The sequence below is a fragment of the Echinops telfairi genome, unplaced genomic scaffold (genome assembly GCF_000313985.2).
Source record: "Echinops telfairi isolate 266 unplaced genomic scaffold, ASM31398v2 ScPeMD7_5592;HRSCAF=6446, whole genome shotgun sequence".
NCBI classification, from domain to species: Eukaryota; Metazoa; Chordata; class Mammalia; order Afrosoricida; family Tenrecidae; genus Echinops; species Echinops telfairi.
In genome coordinates, this window is record NW_022109491.1 from 5760286 (window position 1) to 5773928 (window position 13643).

Here is a 13643-nt window from a genome sequence, read left to right on the forward strand (position 1 = left end):
AGACCAGGGAGTCACTTGGAACTCCAGAAGTAGGAAGCACTGGCAGGAGAGGGGGTGAGCCAGGGAGCATTGACAGGAGAGGGGATGAGCCAGGGAGCACCGACAGGAGAGGGGGTGAGGACAGGGAACACTGACAGGAGAGTGTGTGAGCACAGGGAGCACTGACAGGAGAGACTGTGAGGATAGGGAGCACTGACAGGAGAGACTGTGAGCACAGGGAGCACTGACAGGAGAGACTGTGAGGACAGGGAGCATTGACAGGAGAGGGGGTGAGGACAGGGAACACTGACAGGAGAGGGTGTGAGCACAGGGAGCACTGACAGAGACTGTGAGGATAGGGAGCACTGACAGGAGAGGGGGTGAGCACAGGGAGCACTGACAGGAGAGACTGTGAGGACAGGGAGCACTGACAGGAGAGACTGAGGACAAGGAGCACTGACAGGAGAGTGTGTGAGGACAGGGAGCACTGACAGGAGAGACTGTGAGCACAGGGAGCACTGACAGGAGAGACTGTGAGGACAGGGAGCACTGACAGGAGAGACTGTGAGGACAGGGAGCACTGACAGGAGAGTGTGTGAGGACAGGGAGCACTGACAGGAGAGACTGTGAGGACAGGGAGCACTGACAGGAGAGACTGTGAGGACAGGGAGCACTGACAGGAGAGGGGGTGAAGGCTTGTGCCCTGGGAAGAGAAGTGAGGAGACCTGGGAGGGAGGAGGCCAGCACTGGGACTCCTGAAGCTGCCTTGGCAGGAGGGCCCAGTAGCATGGTGGTTATGCGTTAGGCTGCTCCCAGCAAGGTCGGCAGTTCAAAACCACCGGCAGGGGAAAGATGGGGCTTTGTGCTTCCCTAAGTAGTTATGATCTTGGTGACTCCCAGGGGCAGTTCTGCCCTGTCCTGTGGGGTCCATGGGGGTCAGCACCGACTGGCTGGCAGGGAGGAGAGTGGTGGTAGGCCCCGTGCTGAGGGCAAGGCTTCAGTCAGGGACATGGGGGTCAGAGGTCTCTCTCAAGAGACCTGGCCCCTCTTGGCTGATGGCTGCTGTGAACAGTGGGGGATGAGGGGGATCCCTCATACATTTCTTAACACGGTCTTTCCGCCTTTTCTGAGCACTGTTTATGTTTCTATGTCTGCGACGAAAAGTTTGGAAAACAATCATTTGTAGTCAGTCACGGCACTTACTGCAAACACGTTCTCCTTGTTTTGTTCTAATTTAAAAATCCAGAAAGATCCCATTGTTTGCCTTATGATCTCCCCTCCCCCAACCCCACCCCAGCCCCACTCGGCCATCCTGTCCGGCCAATGCTCAGGTCCCCGCCCTCAGCCCGGTAAGGGCCTCCAGGCCATTATGCCAATGAGTCTGTCTGCCTCACCCAGCCCTGTCCGGGCTCTGCTCTCTGTGGCCTTGCTGCCGGGAGCTTCCTCCCACAGTCCTCTCTGCTGGTGTCAGGCACAGGAGGGGTAGGACACACCCTCCTGAGAGCCTGAGCTTTCCACAGAAGGAGAAACGGCCGGGGCACCTTGGCTCTTTTCACCAGGTGGCTCCTTCCTGGGGCTGGTCACCCACTCGGGCTGTGGTGGACCAGCTCCCATCTTGTGTCTTCCTGACTTGCAACTATACCTGCTTTTTGGACCTGGTAGCCGTGGAGACCAGTCCCTGGAGAAGGACAGCCTGCTCGCTGACGTGGAGGCCAGCCAAGAGACGAAGGCCGGCTGTGAGACAGACTGACACCGTGGCCAAGACGCTGGCGCACACCTGGCTACGAGAGTGCGGCTGGTGCAGGCTGGCAGGGTCACCTCCTATGATCCACGGGGCCACTGCGGGTCAGCGCGGACTTGATGGCGTCCAACAACAACATGACAACAGTTACAGGAATAAGAGCTCCAGCCATTTAGGAACAAATATTTGGAGCAGAGAGCCACGCATTCTCCTCAGCTCCCCTCTAGGACCAGAGGCATCTGCCCTTGGCAATTTGGATCCCAGCATTCTAGACCTGCTGTCTGGGCGTCCTTGCTCGACACATGTCACTATTTACATGAATGAAATGAGCGAAGTAAAACGCAGGGAACAGAGTCAGTGTCACATTTGAGGGTCCAATGGGATTGGACAGCGTGGCGAGTTCCCTCCTTGAAGACGCGGGCTGGGCTACTTCAGGGCTCTGTAACGGCAGACAGCCGGAGCCGGACATTTCTCTGTCTCGGGGGCTGTCCCGTGCACAGGGATGCCGGCGACATCCCTGGCCTCCCCATCCTTCCTGTCAGTGACACTGCCTGTCCCAGGCGTGGCAACCAGAACTGTCTCCACGCATCACTGCGCGCCCCCTGGGGAAGCGCACAGGCCGCCTCGAGGCCGCTTTTCTAGCCTCCTCTCATTTGTTAGATGCCTTCCTCCTCCATCTCCCCAGCATCCGCCTGGAGATGTCACTTCCCGGACTCTCTGCAGTATGATATTGGCAGAGAACAGTAAAGTGTGTCATGGGTGTAGGGCCTCATGCAGGCGGTTCAGCAAATATTTACCGAGTGCTGTCTGACACCGACAGGGCCAGGTGTGGAGGGTTAGCTCCTGGTTGCACGAGTTGCCTTTTCCAGAAACATTGTCCCCGGGTGTTTCCCTGTCTGCTCACCCACCATGATGCTTGTTCTTCTCTCTGGAAATTCTGTCACCTATTGTGTTAGTCTGGGTAGACTAGAGAAACAAATTATAGACACTCGTGTATAAGAAATAACTTTATATACAAGAGCAATTGAATGTTGAGAAAATAGTCCAGTCCAGTCCAGATCAAGTCCCTAAGTCTGATATTAGCCCATATGTCCGATACCGATTTATAAAGTCCTCTTCTGACTTAGGTAACACATGCAATGACATCAATTCGACGTCAACACGGTGTCAATTTGAGGATTAAGAGTGTAGGGGTGGAGTCTAGCCTGTCAATCAGGATATAGCCAATAAAGCCTCTGTGTAGGCCTGACCTTCTCCTGAGGATTCTGGGAACTCCTGTATTTCATCCTTTGAGGCAGGAGATACTCTCTCTGCCCACTCCCTGCAAGACATCCCTGTGGAGAGAGGCAGATGGAACCAGACCTGTGGAGCCAGGGAAGCCATGTGGAGGCCCCTGCCAGCATGGAGATGCTTACGGTGCCACTGGATCCACAAGACTTCCCACCAACTGACCTGTGATCTTCTGTATTCGGCGTCATCGCATATGTTTCGTGAGTCTGAAGAGGACTTGATAGATTGGTATCGGACATATGGGCTAATGTCGGACTTATGGACTTGATCTGGACTAGGCTGGGATGTTTTCTCAATATTCAACTGCTCTCGTACATCTGTGTGAATGAATTTGTTTCTCTAGTCTACCCAGACTAATACACAGTCCATCTTGTTTGGGGTCTTCCTCTTTTTCACTGACCCTCCCTTTCCTTCCCTAAGCATGATGTCCTTCTCCAGGGACCGCTGGTCTCTTATTTGTATTGGTCCCTGATGTTTACAAAGCACGTGAACCTGAAGTAGGCGTGCGACCGTCCTTTACTTTGATGGACCATTCGTCTGGCTGTTCTTCCTGTAAGAGATTTGCTTATGATCTGACAGCCCATGATATATGCACTCACTGTTCTTTGCCAGGGTCATACTTCCAAGCCATCCCGTCTTCCGTATTCATTGGCCAGGTCTCGCATGTGTCTGCTGTGAGTACACATCCCTGGCGTGGGTCAGGTGCACTTAAGGCGACGTCCTTGCTCGTCAACAATTTCAAGAGGAGGTCTCTTGCAGCAGATTTGCCCGGTGCAGGAAGTCATCGGTTGAGTTCTTGATACCACGGGCATCGATTGTGGATCCAAGTCAAATGAAATCCGTGACAGCTTCAAGCTATTCTCTGTTTCTCAGTCCAGTTTGTGAGGATCTTTGCTTTCTGTTTGTTGAGTTGTCATCCATTCTGATCTTCATCATCACGCATTGCTACGAGGCCTCTGCTTTATAGCGAGCATCGATGTGCCCTCTACATTTCGCAGGTTGTTCTTAAGCCTTTTTCTGATCCTGATGCTACGTTCTCCAGGTAGGGCTTTTGTAGACACTTAAACCGCTAGTCCTCATACTAATTAGTCAAGGCAGGCTTTCCTATTGTCCTTTGGTACAAAAGGAAACAATGGGGCTCAAAGAAGATTGAGGAAGGGTGATGAAAATTTCCAGAGCGGTTAATGGCGACAGTTGGAGGACTTGTGATCCACATTCGATGGCACTGACCAGTATGTGCGAAGATTGTTGCCATTCAGTCAAAGCGCCGCTCTTGCTCAGACAACAGATAGTGCGTGTGTCATCGGTGCCTGAAAACATTCGCCATTCGAGGGAGTTTCATGTGTTTCAGAAGACAAACTTGCCAAAGCTACAAGGGACAGTTATAAAACTACCATAGAACCACCCATGGAGGAAAAAAAAAAAGAACCAACCATGGATTGATGTCTCAGGTGATTAAGGATAAACTCTTCAATCAAATTCACATCTGTTGAACAACACACTACAGTACTCTTGCCTGGGAATCAGGAGAAAAAGAACCATCATGCAAAATTTAAAGACCTGTTACCAAAAATCTTAATAGAAGTCTAAGGTGCTCTGAAATGTTCATGAATATTAACAACCTGTAATCAAGCTCTTTAAAATGAAAACAAAAACAAACAACAACTTGTGCTTCTGCCCCTTGTCCTCCCCTCACCCCCCCCCCCAGTTTTATTTGCGTGAAATGTTGTAGCGGTGGCCCCAAAGCATGAGAGAAATCATTGTGAAATTTGAGTCAGATTTGGGGGCTGAATTCAACGTGGTTGAGTTGACATTGCCAACACTTTGGAGGGGAGAAATGTGATTAAAGCAGCGAAGGTGTATCAAGAGGTGCGAAATTGCTAACCACTAAACAAAGAACCCAGACCACTGAAGAGGTTGAAAAATGGCTGTTAATTTGGATAGAAATAACTTCATGGCGATAGTGTATACAAGACAGTGATATGTGAGAAGGCGAAATGCCTCCTTAGTGTTTTAAAGCCCTGGAAAAATGAATTTTTAAGTGTAATTTGGGGACCTTAGAAGCAATTATTCGCTTTTCCACGATTCCTTGTGGGGAGCTTTGCAGTGTTCAAATGTGGATTTGGAATGAATTGGGTTCAGCGAGCGGGGTGTCACTGTACCGCAGACTCCAGCCCTTCTCCACCAGATCAGTTGCTGTTTCCAGGTGAGTAGCATCACCTGCTGGGTTAGCTGTGGTCTGGAGCGCCCATCAGAGAGACGGAGGATGACTGGGATTGTGTTCGATCTCAGGATCTTTGGGTGATGTTTCTTATGAACCCCACCTATAATTCAGTGATGTTCATGACGTTCACCCAGGTGGGTCACTGTCATTAACAGTTCATTTCCAAGTGTTCTTAGTGCCTCACATGGACACTGGGCCTGCCTCCCTTCTCTCACTGGGGCCCCTTTCCCGCATGTGAACTTCGTTTCTATTTCATTTATCCTCCGAGGTCTGATGCTTTCATTGAACAGCATGTTTTTTTCAAGGTTGATTCATGTGGTTCTCAACCTTCCTCATGCCGCGACCCTTTCATACAGCTCCTCATGTGCTGGTGATCCCCCAACCATATAATCATTTTCATTGCTACTTCATCACTGTCATTTTGCTACTGTGATGAATCGGGCGACCCCTGTAAAAGGGCCATTCGACCCCCAAAGAGGTCACGACCCACAGGTTGAGAACCGCTGTCATAGTGTATCGGGGCTTCAAAAAGTTTGTTGGGAAAAATGGAATGAGAAAACAATTGAATTTTTCCACTGTCTGGTCAGAGCACCCTTAAATCCGAACTCCATTTTCTCTCTGCCTGGGTAATAGTCCGTTGTACGTTGATACCTCATTTGGTTGATCCATTTGTTGGTGGGCACGTGATGCTTCTTTCCATCTAAGAGCCCTGGTGTTGTAGTGGATTAGCACAAGGTCAGCAGTTCGAAACCACCAACCACTTTATGGGAGAAAAACAAGGCTTTCTGCTCATGTAAAGATTTACAGGCTTGAAAACCCACAGGAGCAGTTCTACTTTGTCCTATAGGGTCGCTGTGAATTGGAACCGACTGGATGGCAGTGTTTGGTTTGAGTTTTTTGGCTTTGGGAGCAGTGTTGCTGTGAACATGGTTGTACACAGCTCATTTTGAGACCTTGAGATCTAGACTCAGCCTCTGGTTTTGTTTTGTTTTTAGACCATATGGCATTTATTTGGTGTAAGACATCTATACTCAAACATTTATGTTATACTTTTATTTATTAGGCTGGAGCACAATTATTTTTAATGTTGGTTTTCTCTTGAAGCTCCTGGAGGTCTAAGAACAATGGCTTTCTCTTGCTCATTAACGTGTCCCTAAGAGTTTAGTGCAGGGATTCGAATTGGGCATTTAGTAATATTTATTAGGTATTAATAATTAGTAAATACTTGTTGAGCATAATATGAAGAAAAAACATTTGCTTGTTTGTTTTAATGAGTCTCTGGTCTTTGCTTCTTAGAAGACAATTCCAAAATCAGAGTTTGAACACTGGGAAAGAGGTTGGTAATTATTTGGAATGAAATACTAATGGTATTAGTGTCTAGCTCTTGGTATATTTGACCTTCTCAGTGCTATCCAATCAATTCCGACTCATAGAGACCCTATAGGACAGGGTAGACCTGCCTCTGAGTTTCTGAGGCTGGAACTCGTTACAAGAGTAGAAGACCTCCTCTTTTTCTCTTGGAGTGGCCGTTGGTTTCAAACTGCTGACCTTGCAGTTAGCAGCTCAATGCATAACCCCTGCACCACCAGGGCCCCAGGTATATTTGACCTTCAGTCATACTGAAGGCCACACAGTGGAGTCCTGGGTCATGTCAGTGGGTAAGCACCTTGGGATAACTAAAAGGCTGGCAGTTCAAATCCACCAAGGGGATTCTCAAGGAAGGAGAGCAACCTGTGTCTGAAAGGTCACAGCTATTGAAACCCAGGCCCCCTTGGCATTTTGTGGAATATTACCTCAGACCCAGATGCTCCACCTCGCCCTTTATAGGCAGCCGGGTATTTCATTTCTTAGATGGTATGAGGTTTCTTTAGCCCTGCTCTTCCTTGCTGCCACAGCCCTGACTGGCTAGCTTAGCCTGATATCTTGATGTGTGGAACCTTCTGCTAAAAACAAAACAGGGAAAATCATATATACAACCAACCTGCCTGTATCATTCTCTTAACTACATTTACCATTGGCGCTGGCGGGTAAGTTTTGGTCTGCTAGTCACAAAGCCAGTAGTTCAAACCCACCATCTGCTCTGAGGGGCAAAGGCGAGGCTGGTTGCTCCCATAAAGATTTACAGTCTTGGGAAATCTATAGAGGGTCACTGTGAGTCGGAGCTGACTCGAGGGCAGTGGATTGTTGTGTTGGAAAGAATACAGTGGTGAGAGAGAGAGAAAACACACGAGCCATCATTACAAGCTGGTGATTGGATGGGAGAGAATTTGATTTCTGCAAATAGAATGGTGTGTTCTTACAAATAAGCCCTCCCTCCCTTCTTTCTGTGCCTACCCCTCTCCCTGTCTCCTCCTCTTCCTCCCTCCTCCCCTCCCTTCTGATTTTTGCTTCTTCCGTTTCGCTCCTACCTACGTTTCCACCTCACACTTGAGTGGCCCAGGAAGCAGGGGTGGGGTGGGGCGGGGCTCCGTGTGCCACCAGTCTTGGCACGGTGTGGACAGTGACTGGCTGGAATGGGTTACTAGAAGTGAAACCTGCCCTGTCAGGCACCTTTTACTGGAATAAGGATGCTATTTTTAAGAAAGAGCAATTGCGTCTCCTCACGGAACTTTTGAGCGGCGGGAGCAGGCTGCTTGCAGGCTCACCCATCTTTCGGTTGCTGATGCCCAGGGCCCTTGCTGGCCGGGCAGGCTGGCAGGGGACTCCTGGCTCTATACCGCGCACTCCACCTGGGGCCTGGCCTGTAGGAGGAAGGGGACAAGGAGGGTCCTCAGTGGACAACAGTTATGTAAGTCCTCATTGCCAGTCTGCTTGTTGTCACTTCAGCTGGCAGACACAAGGGGCTGGTGGATGGGTTTATCACCCTGCCCTGTGTGCCGTGGGGTGGTTGGTGGGGGTTGTTGACAGTGGGTCATTCAGGTGAGGGTCTTCCCATTGCGGTGCTGTGAGGATCGTAATTCCTCCTGTTTACACGTGTGTATGTCGCACCAAAGTCCAAGCTGCCTTTTTGGGGAACGCTTCTCCGAGCAGCTGTTTAGCCTGAGCAGGCCAGCTCCCCAGGTGACCAGGAGGACGGGCATGCAGGAAGGTGGGTGTCTGAGAGCGAACTGCCTTTCAGGACAGCGGGCCCTGGGGGTCAGTCACAGTGGTCCATCTGTACCTCAAGCTCAAATCAACTCGGTGACCCCATTTTTCCAGCCCGCTGTGCGCTGACAGGATGATCGGGGCTGAGGGATGTGGGTCCCTTCTCCTGTGAGGGTCCTTGGGTGCAGCCAGCAGCCTGGGCCGTGCTGTGCCATGCAGCCACTGGCGGATAGAGGGAGGGTTTCCTATTTCACCGGCACAGGGCTGCCTGCCCCTGCTCATTGGGACACAGTTGAGCTAATTAGTACTGGCTGTGTATTTACCTGCTCAAGCTTAGCTCTTCTTGGTCTTTCCAGATGAATCCCACTTTTTAAAAGCATCTTTTAATTAGACAGCCTCAGATACAACACCCCCACCCCCACCCCCAGTGAAGACAACTTAAAGCAAAACACCCATGTTTCGTGCATTGTGGGAAGAAAGAGTGGATGTGGGGTCCTGGTCTCAGCACCGAGAGCATGACCTCCTTGTGGGCGTGGCCGACACTGGGCGTGGCTTCTGTCCTGCAGGCGTGGCCTTGACTGTGGGCGTGTCTCTCCGGCAGGTGCTGCGAGTGGCTTAGATGCTGTGGTGGAGGGGAGCCCAGGCCCCGCACCGTCTGGCTGGGGCACCCTGAGAAGAGGGACCAGAGGTACCCTCGAAATGTCATCAATAACCAGAAGTACAACTTCTTCACTTTCCTCCCTGGGGTAAGTATAGGCGGGGACCAGGCCCTCTTTTTCTTCCCATTCTCGAATGTGTGAGGTGGGGGACATGGGATGAAAAGATAAGGGGATGAAGCCCCTTCTGATGAAGGCCTCGTCGCGGCTGTTTGGCAAGTGCCCGGCTGGGTTTTCTTGGTGCCTCCTTCGTCACCGGCGGCCTCTGCCTTTCCTGAGCACGTGCCAGGGCTGCGTCATGCGGCAAGCCCGCAGGCTCCCCCTGGCCAGCTCACATTGATCTGTCTACCTGGAGAGAAAAAGCAGTTGGGGAAGCAAACATTGCCTCTTTCCCCACCGCAGTCATGGCGATTCGGACTCCCTGGGACCCCGCAGGACAAAGTGCGCTTTCTGAGGCCCTAGATCTCTTGGGGAGCAGAGTGGCCGGTGGGTTTGAACGGTCGGCCTTTGAGTTAGCGGTCACACACCAAATCCGTTGTGCCACCAGGTTCCTTTAGCATTATATCTAAAACCAAAAAGAGGAAAAAAAAGACAAGTCATGCTTAGAGTTTTTATCTCTCATCACTTCGTAACATGTTGAATAAGGAGAAGCTGGGAGTTAAGGGAAGGAGGAGATACATTTTAATCCTGCCACCTGGAGAGGGAATTGTTACTAACGTGTTTGTGAGTTGCCGTTGATTTGATTATGATTTTAGTCTGGCTTACAGGGTTCCCACGTTCAGGTACACCCTTTCAGGTACCTGTTCCTAGCAACCGTCTGGCACACGAGCACAAAATTAAATCCCTGTTTTATCCAGCTCAGTCTCAGCCTTTGGAGCAGCAGCAGCCACTGTTTCCAGTGCTGCAAGTGTGTGTGGTGTGGTGTGGTGTGGTGTGGTGTGGTGTGTGTGTGTGTGTGTGTGTGTGTGTGTGGTATGTGTTTGTGTGTGTGGTGTGGTGTGTGTGTGTGTGTGTAAGGGGGCGCAGGCCCGGAAAGACAGTGTTAGCAGACACACAGATGCACTATAGACTAAGCAAACATGTCACCTTGAGGTAGGCCTGGCCCAAGCCCTGCTATTGTTCGTCACTTCATGTGCAAGCAAAAGCCGGCTCGAGAAGAATCAGGAAGATTCTGCTGGAGGAAGAACGGCTGCTTTCTTTGGATCTCGGTATTGGTGAAGAAGATGGGAAGTGCCGTGAACTGCCAGAACAACAGAGCCCGTCTGTTTTTGGAGGAACCACAGCCAGCACGCTCCTTAGAAGTGAGAAGGGCGAGGCTTCATTTCATGTTCTTTGGGCTCGTTATCAGACCGGTCCAGTCCCTGGAGAAGGTCGTCGCCCTGGTGACGGAGGTCAGCCCGTCAGTGAGCTGGATAGACACAGGGCCTGCAACAGTGGGCTCAGACACAGCGGTGATGGTGAGGCCGATACAGGCAGGACCCGGCCGTGTGTCATTCTTTTGTTGGGACCGAGTCAGCAAGCACCTCACTCCAACAGCTTTGGATCCATTTAGAGTTTTATTTTAAGGGTGGTTTTAAATCTTACCATCTCTGGCTTCCCAAATCTCAGTATCTGAGATTTAGAGTCTCAGTTCTTTTTTTTTTCCCCCCCCCAGTCTCCAAAGACTTTATTTTATGGGTCAGTGTGCTTTGGAAGGAGACAGGACATCAATCCTATTGCTTCCAACCCCAGAAGAAGAGCTGTCCAGAGGACAGGCACAGTGCTGACGGGACTGCTCTGTCCTGTCCAGTCATAGCCAGAAGATGTGTAGGCCACCAATTCCTCCGGCTTGAACCAGAGGCCGATTTCTTTCTCGGCGCTCTTGACCGAATCACTGCCCTGAATGATGTTCCTGCCAACGTGAATACAGAAGTCCCCTCGGATGGTGGCTGGCTTAGAATCTGCTGGGTTGGTCTCTCCCAGCACCACCCGCCCATCTCCACCACATTCAGCCCCTCCCAGACCATGGCCACAATGGTCCCTAATTCATGTGCTTCACCAGCCCTGGGAAGAAGGGGCGGTCTTTCAGGGCAATGGAGTGCTGCTTCCGCTGTTCCTCAGAGGCCTGAACTAACTTCATGCCCACCAGATGGAAGCCCTTCTGCTCAAAGCACTTGATGTCGCCCACCGGGCCGCGCTGCACGCCCCTCTAGCTTGACGGCGATGAAGGTGCGCTCATTGTTGGCCGTAGTGCGAGTCAGGTGGTGGGGGGAGAAGTCGGCCGGATCTGTGGACCTGAGTCTCAGATCTTAAAGCCGTGTCATCTGGAGCCCTGGGTCACTGATTTAGGCTGGATTGACTAGAAAAACAAATTCAGTGACACTCATGTATGTGTAAGAGAGCCCTTTATATCAAGAAATAATTACATATCAAGGAAACATCCTAGTCCACTCCAGATCAAGTCCATAAGTCTGATCCTAGTCCGTAAGTCCCTCTTCAGACTCACGCAGCCACAGGCAATGATGCAGATTCAGGGAGATCACAGCCAGTGGGTGCGGAGTCCTGTGGATCCAATGGTTGTGGCAGCATCACAGCGCTCTGGCAGCAACCAGGGCCAGCCAGCAGGGAGGTGAAGGTGGCAGGGGATGGGGGCGAGGGAGTGCCCAGTGTTCTCATTATGGGAAGGCCACACCTACAAGGACTCACTATCAGGCTAAACCCTACCCCTACCCTTTTATAGATCTTGAAGTTGACATGCTATGACGTAACTGCCACAGCCACCAAACTCTCCCCATGACAGGGCAGGAGCAAGGCACCCAGGACCCTACCTCTGCCCTGCCTTAGCCTGGAGGAGACGCAGCACTGCCCATGGATCAAGGCTAGCCACCATGGCTTTGAAGTCAGTCACACTGTGGGCATAACTGTCCATCTTGTAATATTTTGATTCAGTCTTACACCATAAGCATTTCTTATTGAAACATCTTCCTTAGACAGCATTTTTAAAAGGCTTAACTATGAGCCTTTGGCTACTAACCAAAAGGCTGGCAGTTCAAAACCCACCAGAGAACGAGGAGGTCCTTAGCTCCCACAAAGATCCACAGCTTTAGAAGCTCCCGGGGGCAGCTGCACTCCGCCTTGCACCGTAGCTCCGAGTCGGAATCGACTTGACAGCGGTGGATTTGTGGTTTGATTTTGGCTTTGGTTTACCTGTGCTTCCAGGAGCAGCCCTGTCGGTGCGGTCGCTAAGCACAGGGCTGCTGACTAAAGGCCAGTGGTTTGAACCCACCAACCACTGCGAGGGAAAGAAGGCGACCTCTGCTCCCCTCAAGATTATTCAGCCCAGGAAACCCGTGGGGCCGGTCTGCCTTGTTGCCCTGGGCTGGAATTGTCCAAATGGGCTTTGTGTTCTGCCTGGCACTTTCAGATTATACACAGGCTGAGGTGGTGCCTGCTCCCAGGGGACCCTCCCTCCCCCCTCCTGCCAGTAGGGCTCCACAATCACTGATAACACCCACATGCCTTGCTGCTTCTTTTGTTTTCGGATTTTTTTCCCTAGGCCCCGCCCTTCCCTATGTTTTAGACTTGGCACATGTGACTTTTCCCTTCTCCCTCAGCTCGCTGTACCTGCAAAGCCCTGCGTGTAACGTCTCCCTTCTCTCTCCCTCTCTCTGTATCCCAGGTGCTCTTCAACCAGTTCAAGTACTTCTTCAACCTCTACTTCCTACTTCTCGCCTGCTCCCAGTTTGTTCCAGAAATGAGACTCGGCGCGCTCTATACCTACTGGGTGCCCCTGGTGAGTACCTCGTGACTGATCTGTAAGCTTTGGTCTGCTAACCAAAAGGCTGGCTGTTCGAAACCCTCCCTTACCCCAGAGGGAGAAATATGAGGTTATCTGTTCCTGTAAAGATTGACAGCCTCAGAAGCCCCGGGGGCTCCACGCTGCCCTGTAAGGTTGTGAGGAGACCCTTGCAGAGTGGTTGGGGGGTTCACACTGGTGCGGATGTGATTTCCTGGGGTCCTGAGAAGGCTAGAAGCAGGAATTTCTTTGCCTCCCTTGTTGTGTGTCTGGAATGGTGATTGACTTAAGATACAGTAGATAAATAATGATAATATTTTATTACATTATCCATGCAAGAACTGGGGTCCCCTTTGCCTAGTTTGCATATGAGTTGTTCACTGGTCTTTTCCACCAGGTGTCAGCAGACTCATTAATTGCAGTCTGGTTGTTCTATTTCCTGCACTCTAGTTTCCTTCCCCCTCCCCCAAGCGTATTTGTTGACCTTTGGGTCTCACGTAGGTGGATTTCTTTGCTCTTGTTTGTAACTTTTCATTGTGGCTTCCGTGAAGGCTTACAGAGCAGGTAGGTAGTTTCAGCTCCTTCCCTGCCAGACCCCGAGCAGACCCCGCGCCCTCCCGAGCTCCCTGTGCAGGATCTGCTTCCCGTGAGGGCCCACGTGCTGTGCTGACTTTCTGTTTGTAGAGGGGAGTTCTGTACCAGATCTGAAGGGTGACTCGGGCCACTGTCTCGCACGTGGGGGGTTACCGGTCCTATTTAGACCGGTAAGCCTGGCCTCCCTTATGACCGAGCTTGCTCCACGTTTGTCCCACCGTCTCTAGGAGCTCCTGGTGGAGGGCAGCCCCCGGCACCGTGTGCCAGTCTGTTCGGTCACTGAGAGGTGGCCTGGGTTCA

The 13643-nt window shown here is 51.3% G+C and overlaps 1 protein-coding gene across 1 annotated transcript in view; it reads left to right on the forward strand.

Annotated features, from left to right (window-relative positions):
• ATP9A (ATPase phospholipid transporting 9A (putative)) overlaps positions 1-13643 on the forward strand; it is a 162503-nt gene that overhangs the window by 13533 nt on the left and 135327 nt on the right. Inside the window, exons 2-3 of the mRNA XM_030887051.2 lie at positions 8920-9064; positions 12633-12746. Of these exons, the coding sequence (XP_030742911.2) occupies positions 8920-9064; positions 12633-12746 (259 nt within the window). The remainder of the gene's footprint in view (positions 1-8919; positions 9065-12632; positions 12747-13643) is intronic.